Genomic DNA, 21,105 nt, shown 5'->3' on the forward strand with positions numbered 1-21,105 from the left:
TCTGTCAGGGCACTTAAAGGTACCTTGGTGATTTTATACCCTTAACAGAAGCCGAGGGTTCATGGAAGGATCATTGGCATTTATTACTGACTTAAACAAAAGCTTATTTTTAAAAATTTGATAAGGGCCTCCAAGAGCCTTCTTTATAGATACCATATGTGGGGTTATCCCAACCGCAGACATTGCCAAGGGTTTGTTCTCCTGGCAGTGGTGGACCGTGGTGACCCAGGGAAATAGTTCAGGCGGAAATCTGTCAGGCTGACCAGCCTCTCTGCCTAAGAGTGTTCTGAGAACTTGGACTTCATGTGTACTTGAGTCCAAGGAGGAAGTCCAGGTCCTCCTGAGCCGTACAGGCTGGGCAGTTTCCAGCACTTTCTTCTAGCAATTTGTGGTATCAATTGGACTAGGCCGAGGAAGATATTGTTGAGTCTGACATGCAGGTGGCATAACTCACCACATGCAGGGTCACTGACAGCGCTGACCTGCCGGGCTGTGGTGCTAATGCCACACTTTCTTCCTGACCTCCTTAGGCAAGGGGACTCCCACCTGTGAGCAATGGAGAGGACAGGACTCACTGTGTAGCTCAGCGGTTCTCAACCTGTGGGTCGCGACCCCGGCGAGGTCCAACGACCAAAACACAGGGGTCGCCTAAAGCCATCGGAAAATACATATTTATTATACAATACATTTCTGATGGCTTTAGGCGACCCCTGTGTTTTGGTCATTCGACCCCCGCCGGGGTCGCGACCCACAGGTTGAGAACCGCTGGTGTAGCTGGAGGAATTAGAAATGGGGCCAGAATTGTTAAAGCAAATGTAACCAACTTACTTCTAAAGCAGATCACCGTTTCATGTGATAAAGTATTTACTATTTAAAATTTATATTCTTTTGTGCTTTGAAATGGACTTAGGAAGAAATCTACTAGCCGCCCTATATAGTAGTGGGAGGATTGAAAAGTACAGCAAATAGGAAAGCCAGTTTATTTCAGTAATTCATGTTTCTTACTGTTTTTCTTTCTAGATTTGTCTTCAGCGAAGAGGAAATTTGCAGATTCCTTAAATGAATTTAAATTTCAGTGCATAGGAGATGCAGAAACAGATGATGAAATGTGTATAGGTAAGTCATAACCGTGCTGCTTATCACAACTTCTGGTGTACTTGCTGAGCCTTTTTCTGGGGATAGGCAGAACCTAAGTGTCATAAATGAAGAAATCCACAGTAGCAGTGGAAAGGGGCAGAGTTAAGTGAGGATCAGGAATTTGGGACTGTTGTGGGCTTCTTGGAGCTCTGGGATCGCCTCTCCCCCCTCTACCTGCAGGAGAAAGCTTCAAGGTTTGCAGTGGAGCTTTCCGTCCCACCTTTCTTTAGTGCTCTGCTCCTGGCTGGTTCTGTGCTGTTCTTCCCCACAACCACCGTGCTAAGAACTCGGAGCAAAAGCAGAACGCAGGTAGATGAGCAAAGAATTAGATCAGAGGTTGCAAATGCTAGCTCGTGGACTGAGATCAGCCTGCAGCCATGTTTTCTTTGGCACTCATTTTTAAAAATTGAATTACCATATAAATTGAATTTATCCTAAAGTTTCAGTTCTCTAGCTTCTTTGAAAATTGGAGAATCTGATCAGCAGCCCCCATATTCCACCTGGCAACAGTTGGCTGGAGCTGTGTAGCTGCTGTTGCCTTCAAATGGGGGGAGGAGCTCAGTGTCTAACTCTCAGTGGTCCCCACTGTCCCTTTTGTTTCTTAACAAGAGGCTGCTGGTGGGGTTGCCATTATCACCTCATTGTGGTACTTCACTCTTCACCATCACCTGTCTATGTTTTGTAGGCAACGCTGAGCACAGGATTTGCGACATCAAGACTCCTTTCTTTGCCAGGGCCTAGTCATTGCACTTTTTCCTTCTTACATTGGGCATCTTGGTTAACTCCATGAAGTGAGCAAGAATTGAGAACGTTATATTGAATTATTCAAGTCATCAAATGCTTATTGAGTCCCTGTTCCCATGCAGTGCACCAGGATCTGGGGATGAGCAAAGGCAGTTGGGAGACAGCTGGGAACAGTAGAAACTCATCATTGTTGTAAATCCTGAATATATGGATGTTTTTCCCAACATTATACAGCTGGGGCAGACATCCTCAGGGCAGTTGCACTTCGTGCCTGTTGCCTTTGGGAATAATGCTAGTGAAGGAGACTATCTCTATCTGACCAGTGTGCTGCAAGCTGTATTGCATTAATAAGTGGCTCGGGGACTCAGGAGGAACCCAGGGAGAAGCCAGAGATGTGGCTTCCAGTGCCAGCAGCACTGTTTGTTTAGTTCTAGTGCCAGTGAGAAGGTTGGGTTCTGACGCAGTCCCACAACAAAGGTTGAGGAGGTCGAATCCTGGGCAGGAAATCCTTCGGCTCTTAAGCGGAACTCTGCCCCTTCCAGCCCGGGGTCTGGGAGCCAGCCAGCAACTCATCAGGCCTGGGTGCTCTCAGGGACAGGCCAGTCATTTTCTTGAAGGAAATCCTTCCCTAGCTAACATGCCAGGTGGAATTAACATGCATTCCTGGGTCATCCTTAATGGTTAATGATGCAAAGATAAGGGAAGCCTTTGGAAGCAATTGACTTTAAGCTTCTGCATGTGCCAGGGACTTCAATCCATAATGTGTCAGATGTACCCGGAAAGGCTCCTGAAGGCCCATGACTTAACTCCCAGCTCATGGCCCCTTTCTCTTTCCCAGCGAGGTCTTTGCAGGAGTTTGCTACCGTTCTCAGGAATCTGGAAGATGAGCGGATACGGATGGTGAGTACAGTTGGGCTACTCTTGGTCCTAGACAGACTGTGTGGTCACATCTAGGGAGCATGGGATTTGTTACCAGAACTGGGTTCCAGTCCAGGCTCTGCTGCTTGAGTGTTTTCAGCTCTTGAGCAAGCCTCATCTTCTCACCTTTACAAGGTTTAAAGTCTTTTGTAAAAATAGGATATATGTACTGGGGTAACCTGAGAATGACTTCATTGTCCTCCTAAAAGATTTATTGTTATATATATATCCATGCCTTGGGTGTAGCTTTATAATTATTCAACTCTTTGGGGTCATAGATTTTTTTGTTGGCAGAATGGGAACAAAGGTGCCCCGCTCTGCAATTCTCCTAATCCTACCCCATGCACACTTTATTTAACTTACCCAGAAGTTCTTGGAGGGTACGGTCCCGCCTTCACTTTTAATTTTCAAGTACATACCATAGTGCCCACTGGATAGGCAGCACCCAGCAAATGGATCCTTAGTAAATGAAGGTAGCTCTAGGAAGTGCTTCAAAGAGAGGCACTGAAATTCAAGAATCAAAGTCTGATCTTCAGGCGCTTAAAAGATCTTTTTTGCATTAGAATTTATTCTAATGTGGTTTAGTATTAACAGAGCAGGGATTCCACAGCCCCAAGTTCTTTGGCATCTTCCCTCATATCCCTAAGGTTCCAGGACTGAGAGGCCTGCCTTGTAACCCCCTGCAGGCTGCATGCTGATTTGTCCTGGGAAGGGCTTCTTTTTAGGAAGTAGTGCTCTGGAGGTCTGGGGAAGAGTCCAGTAATAACCGTTCCTCTTTTTTCATTGTAACAGTTGATGGTTTGAGACTGTATTTCTTGTCTTGGTCAGCTTAGGCTGCCAGAATACTGTGACTGGGTGGCTTAAACAACATTTATTTCTCACAGTTGTGGAGAATAGGGAGTCCAAGGTCAAGGGGCTGGCTGATGTGGATCCTGGTGAGGGCCTTCCTGGCTTGCAGATGGCTACCTGCTTACTGTTTCCTCACATGGCAGAGAAAAGGCAGGAAGCTCTCATGCTCTTCTTATAAGGGCACTGATCCCGTCAAGAGGACTCCACCCTCATGACCGAATTACCTTCCAAAGGCCCATATTTAAATACTATCACATTTTGGGTATTAAAAGATACAATAAAGCATATCACAATTTAAAATGTTTATTTGAGCAAAAATCAATTCAAATGATGTAGGCCTGGAAACAGTTAGGAGTGCTCAACCGACAGGTACAAGAGGAAAGACTTTTATACAGAAGATATGGAAGCAAAGCAGGGAAATTATTTAATTGGCCTTTGCTTAAGTCATTGCCTTATTTGAGATAGCCTGGTTTTTGTGATTGCTTGTTTTTAGGTTTTGATTTCTTAACCTTGAGGCATTCACTGGCTTAGGCTTTGGATCGCTGATGGAGGTTACTGAGGCATTAGCGCCACCTCCATCTGATGGCGTCCTTGTTTAATTAATTTGCCAGGGTTAGGGTCTCAAAACATGAATTATTTTGGCGGTGGCAGGGGGTAGGGGGAGAGGCCACAATTTAGACCCTAGTGTCTACCGAGACATTATGTAACTTGGACCGGAACCTGGAGGGTGGTGCTGGTGGTGCTGGTGGCAGCAGCAGCAGGGTTGCTGGTGGGTGGAGGCAGGCGAAAGCTTGTGTTTGTGCACATGCTGCTGCCTGAGAAAGGGAAGTGATTCTTTGGAGTCTGATTCCTGGCCAAGTCAGTGTTCAGGGGGTGGGTGGCGTGGTGCGCATATCACGACCATGCCCCGCCGATTGCTATGGCCTGCAGGAGGGAACAATGACTGGATTATGCTTTTCAGCTTGCCTCTGCAATTTTATTATTAATGCCAGTGAATCGAGTTTTTGCTGTCTGCATCTGAGTATCTGGCCATCACAAGCCCCCTCCCCACCTCCTCACCCTGTGGCAGCATCCTCATCAATTCAGCTCAGCTTTACAAGAGCTGCACCTTCTTTGGGAAACCTTCCCTGACGCCCTGGGATATTGGCTAGCCTTTGTATTTTCTTAATATCTACTAAATACTTTTGATTCTGTGTTTGGCATGTTGTGTTCTGATAATTCCTGCTCATGTCCCATAATAAATATGAGTCTTAAAGGGCAGAGAGGGAGCTACTATGTCCCCAATACTAGCACAGTGCTAATAACTGAGTGGAAATTACACAAAGCATCATAGACCCAGACGGACCTTAGTCCTCATCTCTGCAGCCCCGCATTTGACAGATGAGCAAGTTGAGGTCTTAGGAAGTCTGATAGCAAACAGTGGAAGAACGGGAGCAAGGACTTGGGCATCCTGATTCCCAGGTGAGCAGTCACTGCTTTTATATATTTAGCACCTTCGTAGGGTTGGATTCTCAATCATGGATGCCCCTTAGAACAACTTGAGTTTAAAACATACTGATACCTGGGACAAAGTGTAGAATTTCTGATTTAATTGGTCTGGAGTGTGGCCTGGACATAGAGATGCTTAAAGGCTCCCCAGGTGAGCCAAAGGTGCAGGCTGAAGCTGGGAACCCCTGACTTTCAGGCTCAGACACCATTGTGAGCTTTAGAGACTTATGCTTGATTTGTGGAAAAGACTTAAATAAGTGAGCCAGTTAAGCCACATCAAATAACAATACAAACCGAACAAGTTAAACAATATTGCAACACTCTAGTGTTGCTCTCAACTAAAATGAGTGTTCTCAAAATTGAGAAAAAGGCTAAGGGCAGTCCATTTGGAGATCTGCCACCTCTGTCCCTCACTTTGTCCAGTTAGTTCTCTCTGTGTCCATCAATGGCTTCTGGCATTGACGCCGTGAGTTTCACTGCAGTGTACATGCGTGTGTTTTAGGAAAATAATGCTTTGTTGCAATGAGATTCCTGAAATAATTAGTTGAGCTACGAGTAAGCAGTGAATGACTTAATAGGAAAGACTGTAAAATATTGTACTCCTTTAGAAGAGACCATGGAATCTTAGAGCTGGAACAATCCAGTCCAGTTATTTTTTAGACGAGAAAATTTGGAGCCCAGAGAGGTTAAATGTTTTGCCCATGGTCAAACTGTTTGGCAGCCAATCAAGAAATAATTAATTCATTCATTTAGTCATTGAAAAATATTTTAGTGTTTCAGCACTCTTCTGTGGTTTGGGGGTAGTGGTGGACAAGCGAGTACTTACAAGTTGATGTGGGCGTGGGTGTGGGCGTGTGTGTGTGTGTGTGTGTGTGTGTGTGTGTGTGTAGTGGTAAACCAGAAAACTTTAGCTAGTTTACATATTCTGAATAAAACACTTACTGGGCTGGTGGGAAGTTTCTTTGGATTATTTTAGTGGTCATAGAAGGCCTTCCTAAAGAGGAGACCTTGAAGCCAAAACTTGAATTGCAGTAAGTAATGATTAAATCAAGTCGTCCAGACAAGGGTTTGGGGACAGAGCATCTGAGTTAACAGTGGAGTGCGAAGGCCTGTAAGTGGGACAGGTTTGGTGCATTTGAGATGCCTTTGGGTGACGATGTAGTTGGAGTGCAGGACCCGAGGGGGTGAGGCTGTGAGATGAAATTGAGAGGCATCCAGTGGTCAGTAGACATAAGTGTTGTGATCATAATCCAGTCCAGGTAGGTCTACACAAAATCCGGTTGGGAGATTTTCATGCCACCAGATGTCAAAGATGCTTTCTCTTTGTTTATAATCTAGGCTCATTGTTGATCTGCTTTAAGTAAATCTATTTCAATATAACTTGGGTGAATGAACACTTACAAGATGTCACTTAGAGCTTGAAATTTAGATCTACCTTGTCATTAGCCCCTCCCCCCACTTCAGAGAGTTGGTTACATTTTTAGAGGTCCTAATTTTTTATTTTAAAGAATCAATTTTAATCATGCCCAGGAAGAATATCATGTTTTAAACCAGGGGTCTCCAGACTTTTTACACAGGGGGCCAGTTCACTGTCCCTCAGACCGTTGGAAGGCCAGACTATAAAAAAAACTATGAACAAATCCCTATGCACACTGCATATCTTATTTTAAAGTAAAAAACAAAACGGGAACAAATACAATATTTAAAATAAAGAACAAGTAAATTTAAATCAACAAACTGACCAGTATTTCAATGGGAACCATGCTCCTCTCACTGACCACCAATGAAAGAGGTGCCCCTTCCGGAAGTGCGGCGGGGCTGGATAAATGGCCTCTGGGGGCCCCATGTGGCCCGCGGGCCATAGTTTGGGAACCCCTGTTTTAAACTGATGACTAGATTTTGGTTTGACATGCTGTCAGTTTAAGTATTGAGAACAGTTACTGCATACGCAATATTGCTTACTCAGATTTCATGTTGAGACGTGGGGAGGCCTTTTGTACCAGAACGGCTCTGAGTCATTTGTACTTACACTGCTCTCGTGTCTTCCTTCACTCTGCTTCCCTGTTTTTCCTCACCAGATTGAGAACGCCAGTGATGTGCTCATCACACCCTTAGAGAAGTTTCGGAAGGAGCAGATTGGGGCTGCCAAGGTGAGAATTTTACAATCCTTCATCTTGGATTTTAGGGCAGGATGTCTGGAATATACACCTTCAGAATATCTGAGCCTACTGTCTTCAGAAAACCTTGGGCGGATGAGCCTGGAGCCCAGCTCATCTGTTCTTTACAAGTGTCTGAAGATAGCCTGAGTGGTCACCCCGGAGCAGTCGTTCTAGTATCTTGCTATCTAATCATTTTGTGTTGGTTCATAAATCATCCAAAGGTAGAAACCATGTCTCCTTTGCTTTTTTCCCCATTGATTTGAGAGAGAGAGAAGTATCAACTCACTTCACTCACCATATTTCCCCATGTATAAGAAGCACCATTTTCAAAAAGTTTGGGGTCTAAAAACTGGGTGTGTCTTATACAGTGGTTGTGGCATTTCAAACGCCATAGATGGAACTGAGGATGAGGCAATATATGAAGACAGTGATTCATCACCCGACACAGATGAGTTTTGACAGTGCTGAGGAGTTGTATAAATTTTATGATGAATAAAATTTGAGTTCAATAACTTAATGTAATACATTTTTTTTCTTCAAATCTCAGGCTCCATAATTAAAGTGCATCTTATACATGGGGAAATATGGTAGTTGTTTCATTTAATTATATACTAATTACTAGCTTCTTGTATGTGCCCTGACCAGGGGTCGAACCTGCAACCTCTGATGCACCAGGTCAACGCTTTGTCCACTTAGCCTCCTGGCCGGGGCAAACCATGCCTCCTTTGTGATAAAGAGCTGTGTGCTTGGACAACGTGGGATTGTACTTATTTATTATGAGTTCTAGGACTTGGAGCCTAGAATACAGGTTACGAATTGGGCCCTGTGGGTGGGGCATTCTGTCTCAGCTCACTTTTGCTGTGTGTGCAGTTGAGCCCTCTCTTGGTAGATCTTTAAATTTTTCCAGAGAAACTGAAAAGTCAGAGTTTTATGTAAAATTACCTGGTTTTAAAAAAATGTTGGGCATCTGACCAGTGGTTTCACAGAGGATAGAGCTTTGACCTGGGACGTTGAGGACCCAGGTTTGAAACCCTGAGGTTGCCAGCTTGAGTGCGGGCTCACCAGCTTGAGTGTGGGGTTGCTGGCTTGAAGCCCAAGGTCACTGGCTGGAGCCCAATGTTATTAGCTGGAGCAAAGGGTCACTGGCTTGGCTGGAGTCTCCCGGTCAAGGCACATATGAGAAAGCAATCAAGGAACAACTAAAGTGCCACAACTACGAATTGATGTTTCTCATCTCTCTTTCTCTTTCCTTCCCTGCCTGCCTGCCTCTCTCTCTCCTTCTCTCTCTCTTTCTGTCTCTCTGTCTTGCAATAAAAAAAAATAAATGTTGGCAAATAATTAAAAATATATATTGTACATTGTGCAGGTCTGAAGGTGGGACTGCTTCAGCCCGAGGTCACCATTTGTTAACACCGACTTGGAGGGACTGTAGCCTAAACTTGGCTGGGTCCAGTGTATTACTCCAAGACTGCAAAATTAGTTGTGCCCATTGTTAAGAGGTGGATTCTCTCAAGTCCCCTTGCCTGTGAGAAATCACTGGGAAGCCCTAGCTGGGTTGACTTTCAGTCGAGTGTTAGAGGCCACCTGCAGGAAAGATGTTTCCTTTGGAATCAAAGAAAGCAAAAGGGTCTTTGAGCTTTTCTTCCTGCATTTCCAGAACTAGGTCCTTCAGCCGTAGTCCCTTGCGCCACCTGCAGGGGGTTTTGGGCGGTGTCACACTTACCTGTTTAGATGGATTTTACTCCACTGTGAAATGGCCTTGAGAGACGCCTGTAGGTGGGGAAAGGGTAACTGAAATGTAAGAAGTGAGGCCCTGCCCCCTCAGACCCCCTCTTTCCAGTGCATCTGATTTCCGAAGATGAATTAGGGTTCAGGCCCTAATATGATGTTCAGTTCAGTCAGGATAATTCATTGTTTGAAGGAGGGACCACAGCAAAAATTTTTCTTCTAATTCTGTATCACTTTTCTACAAATTTTACAGTTTACATTTATAAAGAAATTGGAAATTACTGGTTTTGTATCAGTGATTAAGGATTGTATAATTTATTTATTTGCTCCCCCTCCCCCCCATTAAGTGAGAAGCAAGGAGACAGACAGAAAGGCATGTACCCTGACCGGGATCCACCTGGCAAGCACCCTACTGGGCGATGTTCTGCCCATCTGGGGCTGCTGCTTTGTTGCTTGGCAACCAAGCTATTTTTGGCACCTGACCTGAGGCCATGGAGCCATCCTCAGTGCCCAGTGTCAAGTTGCTCAAACCATTTGAGCCATGGCTGCAGGAGGTGAAGTGAGAGAGAGAGAGAGAGAGAGGGGAAGAGAGAGAAAGAAAGGTGAGGGGTGGAGAAGCAGGTGGTCACTTCTTCTGTTGTGTGCCCTGACTGGGAATTGAACCTGGGACATGGGACATCCACACGCCAGGCGACACTCTACCACTGAGCCAACCGGCCAGGGCTATATATTTGCTTTTTATTGAACTTAATTGGGGCAACAGTGATTAATAAAATTATATAGGTTTTATATGGAAAGAATGTGTCATTTAAAGCAGAGGTCCCCAAACTACGGCCTGCGGGCTGCATGTGGCCCCCCAAGGCCATTTATCCAGCCCCCACTGCACTTCTGGAAGGGGCACCGGTGGTCAGTGAGAGCAGCATAGTTCCCATTGAAATACTGGTCAGTTTGTTGATTTAAATTTACTTGTTCTTTATTTTAAATATTGTATTTGTTCCCGTTTTGTTTTTTTACTTTAAAATAAGATATGCAGTGTGCATAGGGATTTGTTCATAGTTTTTTTTTATAGTCCGGCCCTCCAATGGCCTGAGGGACAGTGAACTGACCCCCTGTGTAAAAAGTTTGGGGACCCCTGATTTAAAGGGATGTCTTGATCCATTAAGATTTTGTCTAAGAGCAAACCCAGTAATGAATGGGTGAGAAAATGTCCTAAGAGTCCCTCCTCAGTTCTCACTGATACAACCCCAATGCACAGCTTCTCTTCAGTGGCCTTGGGGTCTGTGCCTCCCTCCCCAGTTCTCACTGATGCAACCCCAATGCACAGATTTTCTTCAGTGGCCTCGGTGCCTGTGCCTCCTTCCTCAGTTCTCACTGACACAACCCCAATACACAGCTTCTCTTCAGTGGCCTCGGTGCCTGTGCCTCCTTCCTCAGTTCTCACTGACGCAACCCCAATACACAGCTTCTCTTCAGTGGCCTCGGGGCCTGTGTCTCCTACTCCTAAAAACACATGGCAGCGGCTCAGAGATTCTGAAGAGTCTGTGGCAGAGGCAGAGCGGACATGTTTACTGTGTCATCTTTCCCATGGTCACTTCTCCCTTTGAACACAGGCACCTCTCATTCCGGCCTCTTCCCTCGCACTGTTTTGAAGGATATCGTAGTTAATGGAAGGGAGCGGAAGTCTGAATGGGGCTCCTTTTGGGTTAATACCATTGATCATAATGATGGGAGCAGATACTTTTTCAAGTTGGTTGGGTGGGTGGGATGGGGGGCTGTAGATGGTAAGAAATATGAGAATTAAAACATTGAAGAAAAATGGTTGCTCACCCGTCTCTCACGCATATTCTGTTCTGTCACTCCTGTTGAAGAATGATGTGATGACATTGGGGATGGTTGCTCATCCCTCCCTCGTCATTTATTTTTTTCAGTATACAGGTTCCTTTCCACCACCCCTACATACTGTTTATATCATAGTATTATGTGCATTTCAGAGAAAACAGAGACAACACACCGTCTACTCGGTGATAGAGCAGATTCGAGAATAGTTGAGAGCCAACAAGGGCTCCTTTGCAGCTAAGTTCAAGGTTCTGAACTCTGCCTGTGAGATGCTAAAATGACCCTTTCTCCGCCTGTCCCCTCTGATGCTGCTGCCGTTGCTATAACAAGCTATTGTGACTTACAAGAAGCTGAAGTTAGAGTGTGGGTGTGACGGCTGCCAGGGAGGTGGGCTCCTGGGTGGTCTTGTGCTGGTGTGGTTTCTCAGGAGGAGGGCCCCACCCTGCAGCCTGGTAGAACCGGGGCCCAGTGTTTAGAGTTCTGGGTTTGGGGAAGTTTGTTTTTCCTGCAGCCCTAGCTGGGCTCCACAGTGAAGGCAGAATAGACACTGGCGAGCAGTGGTTAAGTGTGGGCACTAAAGCTAGACTGCTTGAATCCACATCTCATTTCTGCCACCCGCATGTGAACTGGGGAGATTACCAAACCTCTCCATGCTGTTCCTAGGCTGTAAAACAGAGATCGTGATAGTACTTACATCAGAGTTGTTACAAGGAAGAAATGAAAAGAGTGAACTCATATAAAGTGCTTAGCACAGTGTCTGTTGTGTTGTCATTGATGTTAGTTATTATATTGCATACATAGTTGATTCATTAAGAAAATACAGGTGAGAGCCTTTTGTGTGCCTGGCCCTGCTCTAAATACTGGTGCATGGTTGACAAGAAGCACAGATGGGGTTGCTATGCTTGTGATGTGGCTAGGGAGAAGGACATCAGATGCAGAGACATAAATAAACACGTACTCTCAGAGTGTGGTAGTGCTGTGCAGGGTTACCTTCCGGGACATGGGCCGTGGCAAACAAGCAGAGTGTTCTTGATAAGGAGGAAGCTAGGTTTAGGTGATGGACCTCATCATGGCCATCACCACCATTGCGACCACCACTATCTCTGTCATTGTCACTGAGATTTATTAAGCACTTCCCATGCGCCTGGCACTTTGCTAAGCATTGTATATGATTTATCTCATTCAGTCCTGGCAATCCTATGAGGAGGTGGGTGTCCTTATCCTTCTTTTATGAGATAGTCTTTGAGCTGCAAGGGGAAACCTGAACAATTATCTCATGTAGTCATCAGTATACAGATAAGGGAACGGATCCTGGAGAGGGGCAGGAACTTGTTTAGAATCATTCCATATCAAGCTGGGAATGCAGGACCCTAACTGTCCTTTATCCACATAGCTACCCAAGTGGATGCCCTGGGAGGTAGACACCATCTTGTCCTTGAGTAACCGAGTAATACCACCTTCCCATCTTAAGAACATTAAGTACATCTTAATAAAGTTATTCCCGCAGAGGTCTTGCTGATGTGGCTCAGGACAGGCTGCTTCCCTTTCTCTGTCACTTTGGCTGTTCTCTTGAACATGGACTGTGGGGGCTCCAGTTGCCAGAAAGTCTAGAGTTCCAGTGACTCGTGTTCCCAGCCTTTCCTCACCTCTGGTTAGCTGGACTGTCCTGACACAGGGCTCTTCTCCTTTATGGGTTGCTGACAGGGCTGGGGGAGTGGCTAAGTGAGCATTAGCTGGGAAGAGGAGCCTCAGCTCCAAGTCACTGGTTTCTACAAAGGAAAAGAGTTGCTTCAGTCAACTGTCTTGCCCGTGCCTCTCAAATTTGAAGAAGTAATGCCTCCTTGGGCTTTTCTTCATGTTCTGCTTCTGCATGTTCCATTTTTCTAGTATGTAAGTAGTCTTTTATGCAAAATGCAGGTTTGTAGAAATGGACACATGTCAGCCAAAATTGGATAAATGATTATTCTGTTCACTTTGTGAGGCTTAGAATTTTGCTGTTCCCCAGGTAAATGTTGTCTGACATTGCGGGAGCTTGTCGGGGCTTCAGGTGACAGCTTCTTGGTGATTTTGTGCCATTTGGCTCAGAGTGTTCTGTCCAGAGCATTTACTGCTCTCCGGCCCTGGAAGCCTCCACGTTGCTCCTCACATGATCAGCAGGTCTTAGCTCCTCCCTCCCTCCCCAGTGAGGCCCCTCCTGAGTACCCGCTCTGCGGACTGTCTGTGACGGCACGCTGTCTCCTTCACAGCACTGGTGGTGGCAGTCTGTCATTATGCTGTTTACTTGTGTCGTGGTTGACTATGTCTCCTCCACTGGAGCACCCTCACTGTGAGGGCAGGCACTGCTGCTGTCTGGTATTTCAGTGCCTACAAGAGTCTCACACAGAGTGGTTGCACGTTATATCTGCTAAATGAATAGAGATGTCTCTGAGTTTCCTTCTCTGGCTGCAAAAATTTTTCTTCTTAAATCGGCCTAGAAGAAAATTTTTCTGTGGACTCCACACGAGTGAAAAAGAAGCAGGAATGGTGCACCCAGTAGATTTGGTCCTAATTAGCAGGCTAGTGCCGCCCCTCTCCCAGCCCCCTTTCCTGCCACCCCCACTGGGATACAGAAGGGAGATGCATGCCTGTGGCAGCGCGTGTCTCAAGTGTGGCTGAGACAAGGGCTTCGGGGCCGCTTGTCCTGGACTCGAATCTCAGCTCTGTCTCCCTCTCTGACTTTACAAGTTAATCTCCCTGGCTGTAAATTTTTCTTGTCTATAAATAGGAGATTAAATTAGAACATCAGTGACTCAGTGATGTGGTGGGACAGCAGAGATTATTATGTGTATTATGATCTTTACATTATTTTTCATTTTGAAAGCAATTAATATAGGACAATAAAAAATTTCCAAATGGAGGCAAAAAAATCACGCATTATCCCATTGCCTTAACTCAAGTATTTTCATTTAGGTATCTTCCTATTTAATCCTGTCTGTAGATATAGATATATATATATTCTACATAGGATGTACCTACCAAGTTTATATCATGCTGTTACTACTTTTCATTATATGAAAAGATGTTTTCCATATGACTGCCTAGCCTTTCCAGTTATTGTGTTGGATGTTTTATACTTGAATTATCCCAAATCCTAACTTTAGGCAATGATATTACTACCACCGTTGCTGCTTCTTTGTCTCTTCTCTCTTTTTTTCCCTATGATTAATAATGCTGCAGTGAAGATAACATTGTCTTTGTTTTGAATATTCCTCAGCTTAAAGGCTCTTATTTGGTATTACTGCATCAAGGGGTATTTGGGTTTCTATATTCAGAAGTACCTTTTGAACACTATTAGAGCTGGACCTCCGTTAGTCTAGTCTTGTCCCATTTAAACTAGAAGTAATTAGATCTTCCTACTTTGGGGTTATCTTCATAGGTAACTTCCTTCCTTCAGTTGGCTTTGAATGTTCTTGTAGTTGGAAACGAGAAATTTCCGTTTCACAACTGAAATTCTTTGAAGGTGAAGCCCTGGCTGTGCCTCTGTGAAATACTGGTATTGACCGTGTCTCTGGCATTGTGATGGGGCCTCTCTGACAGACACCAAAAGCCATCAGGCTGCTGATGGGCAGTTGCTTGATTTCATGGGCATTATTGAAGAGGAGGAGCTGGGTTGTCTGCTGTGCTGTGCTCTGAGGGACTGGAGGAGCGATGGGACGAGCAGAAAGATCTTGACCCAGGATGCTTTTATTCCTGCAACATTTCACTCTTTCTTCCTTCTCTTTTTACCAGGAAGCCAAAAAGAAGTATGACAAGGAGACAGAGAAGTATTGTGGCATTTTAGAAAAACACTTGAATTTGTCTTCCAAAAAGAAAGAATCTCAGCTTCAGGAGGTAAGAAAATTTACTAGTATCCTGAATAAAGTGCTGGTTACTCTTTGCCAGAAAATCCTAGGTTTGGAAGAGGCCTCGGAAGTCAGGAGTGCGATAAGATACTGGATGCCCGGATTGGCCTGTGTCTCCCCACCCACGACACCTTGCTGGCTGTCCAGCCTGTGAGTGGCAGGGGAGCATGTTGCTGGTCAGGATCACCACCTCCTTGTTGGGTGGTCCCACTTACTAGAATGTGATTCTTCCTTTCAAACCGAGATGGTTTCCTGTTTCTCTCACCCTCGATTTTGATTCTATACTCTTATTACCTCACCTTTTGATTTTCTACCTTATATCAATGATTTGAAATACTAACATCTGAAATACTTTGCTCATTCTTCCTTAATTTTAATTTTAAAGCTCTGTTTCAACTAGTACTTGACATTAGTCTTTAAACTTTTTTTAAGCAATACAGTACTTTATTGCCTCTGGTATGGATTGTGGTTTGGTAACATTGTTGCAAAATAGTGAAATCTCTGACCTGCCCTTAGTCTTTTTGGATTTGCATGGGATCTTTTTTTTTTAGATTTTTTAAATTTTATTTATTGATTTTTAGAGAGAGAGAGAGAGAGAGAGAGATTGAGAGAGAGAGAGAAGGGGGAGGAGCAGGAAGCATCAACTCCCATATGTGCCTCGACCAGGCTAGCCCAAGGTTTCGAACTGGCAACCTCAGTGTTCCAGGTCGACGCTTTATCCCACTGAGCCACCACAAGTCAGGCCCTCATGGGATCTTTTTTTTTCTTTTTTTCCATTTTTCTGAAGCTAGAAATGGGGAGGCAGTCTGACAGATTCCCACATGTGCCCAACCAGGATCCACCTGGCATGTCCACCAGGGGGCGATGTTCTGCCCCTCTGGTGCATCGCTCTGTTGCATCCAGAGCCATTCTAGCGCCTGAGGCAGAGGCCACAGAGCCATCCTCAGCCCCCGGGCCATCTTTGCTCCAATGGAGCCTCGGCTGCGGGAGGGGAAGAGAGAGACAGAGAGGAAGGAGAGGGAGAGGGGTGGAGAAGCAGATGGGCGCTTCTCCTTTGTGCCTTGGCCGGGAATTGAACCCAGGACTCCTGCATGCCAGGCTGATGCTCTACACTGAGCCAAGCGGTCAGGGCCATGGGATCTTTTTTAAGAGTAGTTCAATTAGAAATAAAAGTCAGATTTGCAGCCATGGAGCAGTGACCATTTTTATTTTGTTCATGGAGGCTTATGTGGCAGGGGAGTTTATGTTTCTGGGAGACAAGACGGTTTCCTAGTGAAACTCCAAATTTGGCTACACAAATGTCATTTTACTTAACAATTTGCTGACCTTCCTCAGATTCACAGTAAAGAACAGCTATGATTTTCAAGTTAGCCCTCATTCTTATTTATTTATTTATTATTTATTTATTTTTTTGTTGCATTTTTCTGAAGTGAGAAGCAGGTAGGCAGAAAGACAGACTCCTGCATGCGCCTTGCTGGGATCTACCCGCCGAGCCCACTAGGGGGTGGTGATGCTCTGTCCATCTGGGGTGTTGCTCCATTGCAACCAGAGCCATTCTAGTGTCTGAGGCAGAGGCCACGGAGCCATCCTCAGTGCCCGGGCCAACTTTGCTTCAGTGGAGCCTTGGCTGCAGGAGAGGAAGAGACAGGTTGAGAGAAAGAAGAGGAGGAGAGGTGGAGAAGCAGATGGGTGCTTCTCCTGTGTGCTCTGGCTGGAAATTGAACCCAGGACTTCTACATAGTGGGCCAATGCTCTACCGCTGAGCCAACTGGTCAGGGCCTCTGTGTGTGTGTGTGTGTGTGTGTGTGTGTGTGTGTGTGTGTGTATGTGTGTGTGTATATATATATATTTGCAAATAGCATGCCAGTGCTTTTGTGAAGTGAGAGTTCATATGAAGATGGTAGGGTCAAAAGTTGAAAAATGAAGACAACTGAGGAAATGGTAGAGTCTAGTCCTCTCCCAACCAGGACTGTAGGAATGTGTGGTTCTCAGGACTCTTTGCTTGGGTATTTAAACCAGTTGTTGGAGTGATGATGAGGACTCAGCAACATCTCCAGCTACTAGTGTTTATGGTGGACTTTGCAGACCAGTTTTGGCCAACCTGCCAGCAGCAATTGAGTACTTAGAGTGAACTATAGAAAGTAGAAAACAGGCCCTGGCTGGTTGGCTCAGTGGTAGAGCTTCGGCCCAGCATATGGAAGTCCCGGGTTCGATTTCTGGTCAGGGCACATAGGAGAATCGGCCATCTGCTTCTTTACCCTTCCTACTCTCCTTCTTTCTCTCTCTCTCTCTTCCTTTCTCTCTCTCTCTTCCCCTCCCACAGCCATGGTTCCAGTGGTTTGGGAAAGTTGACCCTGGGCACTAAGGATGGTTTCATGGCCTCACCTCAGGTGCTAAAAATAGCTCGGTTGCCAAGCAACAGAGCAGCAGTTCCAGATGGGCAGAGCGTCACCTGGTACCAGTCTTGCTGGGTGGATCCTGGTTAGGGCATATGTGGGAGGGAGTCTGTCTCTGCCTCCCTGCGTCCCCATCTCTCATTTAATAAAAAAAAGAAAAGAAAGTAGAAAACACTAATAACCTTTCTTTGAAGATCTTGTGCCTGAGTAGGGAAAATGAAGCAAGTGCATGAGGAGGTGAATTTTAAAGTGGCATAGCTACTCAGGTAGATCTTGTCAAATATAATATGATAGAGAAAGCTAACAAAATTATTCTTTTCATTGTATGGTATACAAAGGCTGTTCACAGCTCTACATGGGGCTGTGGGCACTAGAAGATACCCCAGGATATGTGATTAGACAGGATAAATATGTAGTTCTGTCCTATTGTCCTCTTGTTTTAGTTATCATTCTTTTAGCATCATATGGCATTTAGGGTTTGGAAACTATGTTTGAGGAAAGTCTTTGGCTGCAGATCACAATGGCCAGATCTGACCAGCCCTACCATTCTAAGCAGTTAGATATGATGAGGTATTCAAGAGTTGAGCAAGTGTGTGTTGTTCTAGCACCTACTGATATTGGGAGGCCCACAGTGCAGTTATCCTGTAGGCCTGGCATTCCCCAGAGCGCGGGCATTCTTCTCCCAGTCTGTTCTCTCAGTGCCTAGATATTGCTGGCTTGGTCTGGGATGAGTCCAACATCTCCTTTTAGGGCCATGACAATATCAGCTTGCCCTAAGTAGCACTGTGGAGGCACCAGAACACTGACTGGCAAAGAGATGCCTTATTTCAAGGCCTGCTCTGCCGTGTGTTTCTTGTGTGTCCTGGGACAGGGACTCATCTCTCCGTGCTTATAGTTTCTTTGTAAAATGCTCATAAAATACCTGTCTTGTCTACTTCATGTATGGGAAGGCAGCTTATAGCTGCTACACAAATACAGAGAATTATCCCTGTGACTGGCCTGTTCTCCATCCCCTATTCTCAAATTGGGTGGGACTCTACTTGACTGCCTTTAGTCTGTATGGGCTGCCATAACAGAATACCACAGACTGGGTGACTTTTAAACAACAGAAATTTATTTCTCACTGTTCAGGAGGTTGGAAACTCCAAGATTAAGATGCTAGTAGATTTGGTGTCTGGTGAGGCCTGTTCCTAGTTCATAGACAGCTGTCTTCTTGCTGTGTCTTCATGTGGCCAGGAGTAAGGGAGTTCTCCAGGTCTCTTTTATAAGGGAGTAAGTATCCTGTTCATGGGGCCTTCACTCTTATGACCTGATCACCCCCAAAGGCCCTACCTCCAGATAAGTCACATTGGGAATTAGGTTTTAGCATATGGATTGATGGGGAGGGGCACTGACATTCAGTCTGTAGCAGGACTTTGCCAGTATACATCTTAGTGGATGGTTTTCCGTTATGCGCTTCTGTTACAGTCCTTTTTGTTCTTGTCTTTTGCCCATTCATACTTTCTAAGTACTTTGAAGGCAAGGAGTGGGCTAAAGGTCTTTCTTGTGAGTTTTGGCCTGCAGCCAAAGACTTTCTAAATAGGCATTGCCTATTTGGTTACACTTGAACTGAATTAAATAATTTAATAAAGACAATAGTGATAATACTTTTACTAACAACAACAACACTAGCGGCCAATATTGAATACATATTTATGTATCAGGCAGTGTTGAGCATTTTACATGAATCTTTTCAACTCCTTACAGCTACCTATGAGGTACAGATGTGTTCTCTTTATTTTATGTATGAGGAAACTGATGCTCTGGCACATTTCATCCTCTGGCCAGAGCTGGTTAGTGAGGATTGAACCCTAACTCAGCATGTTCTGCTTTTCTCTCCCTCTTGGGAGGTAGGGACGGTGCTCCCCTGCCTGCCTGCATTGTTTTTCAGTGTGTGTCAAGCAGCTAGAACTGGCCAGAGGGAGGGACCTTTGTGATCATTCAGGTGGACCATTCAGTTGGATCATTCAGTTGAAATTACCTTGGAAGGAACTGAGTTTCTTGTAGAGGTCAAGAGATTTGCCTACAGTTTTCCAGTTATTTAGTGATGATTTTCTTCATATTTATTTAAAAAATGAATTTTTAGGATTATTATTAGACATATTAGTACACATTAGTACACATGTTTAGTACACATTCAGTGAAATCTACTTCCTTTGATTTTCCAGAATTGTTCCCTGATTTCAGAACTCTGAACCCAAAACCTATAAACTGAAGCCCATTCCTATATTTCTGGTGAAACTATAGGGCAGCGATGTGGAACCACACTGCCATCTAGTGGATGACTTTAAAAAAATCAGTGTATTCTTCAGTGTCTCAGAAGCTTGCTTCAAAGACAATATTCATTCCTTCAACAAATATTTGTTGCACACTACTGTGAAAAAGTCTGCTCAGGCTTTGGGTGCATTGTAGGGGATAAAATGAATGATCTACCTTCATAGGACTTATATTCTAGGAGGATGTCTGTTTTCCAAGAAGTCCAGAATGGTTGGTGGGTCTCAGACAAAGTGATAGGTTTAGTCTCTCGAGTAACAGGCAGGGAAACTGTTTCGAGTGGCCTGCTGAGTAGGTTGGAATCCTGGCTTACGATTCTATTGCAAGGGGCAATGAAGTCTACGGCTAAGATATGAAGTCTACGGCCCAGATGAGTGGAGGCATTGAAAGGAGGCAGATACCATTAAACCTGGGATTTCTTCCTCCGTTTCCTTTGGAATCACATCCATTAATGTGTTTCTTCTGAGTGATGGTTCCTGATAGCCACACAGACACCAATCCATTCATTCATCAAATATCTGTTGTATAGTTTTTACATTTCTTTTTTTTTTTTTTAAATAATTTTATTTTTTTAATGGGGTGACATCAATAAATCAGGATACATATATTCAAAGATAACAAGTCCAGGTTATCTTGTCGTTCAATTATGTTGCATACCCACCACCCAAAGTCAGATTGTCCTCTGTCACCTTCTATCTTGTTTTCTTTGTGCCCCTCCCCACCCTCTTTCCCTCTCCCATTCTCCCCTCCCCCCCGTAACCACCACACTCTTATCAATGTCTCTTAGTTTCACTATTATGTCCCACCTACGTATGGAATAATACAGTTCCTGGTTTTTTCTGATTTGCTTATTTCGCTTCGTATCATGTTATCAAGATCCCACCATTTTGCTGTAAATGTTCCGATGTCATCATTTCTTATGGCTGAGTAGTATTCCATAGTGTATATGTGCCACATCTTCTTTATCCAGTCATCTATTGATGGGCTTTTTGGTTGTTTCCATGTCTTGGCCACTGTGAACAATGCTGCAATAAACATGGGGCTGCATGTGTCTTTACGTATCAATGTTTCTGAGTTTTTGGGATATATACCCAGTAGAGGGATTGCTGGGTCATAAGGTAGTTCTATTTTCAGTTTTTTGAGGAACCACCATACTTTCTTCCATAATGGTTGTACTACTTTACATTCCCACCAACAGTGTATGAGGGTTCCTTTTTCTCCACAGCCTCTCCAACATTTGCTATTACCTGTCTTGCTAATAACAGCTAATCGAACAGGTGTGAGGTGGTATCTCATTGCCGTTTTGATTTGCATTTCTCAAATAGCTAAAGAAGATGAGCATCTTTTCATATATCTGTTGGCCATTTGTATTTCTTCCTGGGAGAAGTGTCTATTCATATCCTCTTCCCATTTTTTTATTGGATTGTTTGCTTGTTTGTTGTTGAGTTTTATGAGTTCTTTGTATATTTTGGATATTAGGCCCTTATCTGAGCTGTTGTTTGAAAATATCATTTCCCATTTAGTTGGCTTTCTGTTTATTTTGTTATCAGTTTCTCTTGCTGAGCAAAAACTTCTTAGTCTGATGTAGTCTCATTCATTAATTTTTGCCTTCACTTCTCTTGCCTGTGGAGTCAAATTCATAAAATGCTCTTTAAA

General features: G+C 44.5%; 1 protein-coding gene across 2 annotated transcripts in view; it reads left to right on the top strand.

Annotated features, from left to right (window-relative positions):
• Positions 1 to 21,105, top strand: part of ARHGAP26 (Rho GTPase activating protein 26) — a 488,882-nt gene that overhangs the window by 133,872 nt on the left and 333,905 nt on the right. For both annotated transcript variants that reach the window (XM_066272835.1, XM_066272836.1), the window contains exons 2-5: positions 1,021 to 1,116; positions 2,720 to 2,781; positions 7,215 to 7,286; positions 14,628 to 14,729. In XM_066272835.1, coding sequence (XP_066128932.1) covers positions 1,021 to 1,116; positions 2,720 to 2,781; positions 7,215 to 7,286; positions 14,628 to 14,729 — 332 coding nt within the window. The remainder of the gene's footprint in view (positions 1 to 1,020; positions 1,117 to 2,719; positions 2,782 to 7,214; positions 7,287 to 14,627; positions 14,730 to 21,105) is intronic.

Source organism: Saccopteryx bilineata, chromosome 4, assembly GCF_036850765.1.
Source record: "Saccopteryx bilineata isolate mSacBil1 chromosome 4, mSacBil1_pri_phased_curated, whole genome shotgun sequence".
Taxonomy (NCBI): Eukaryota; Metazoa; Chordata; class Mammalia; order Chiroptera; family Emballonuridae; genus Saccopteryx; species Saccopteryx bilineata.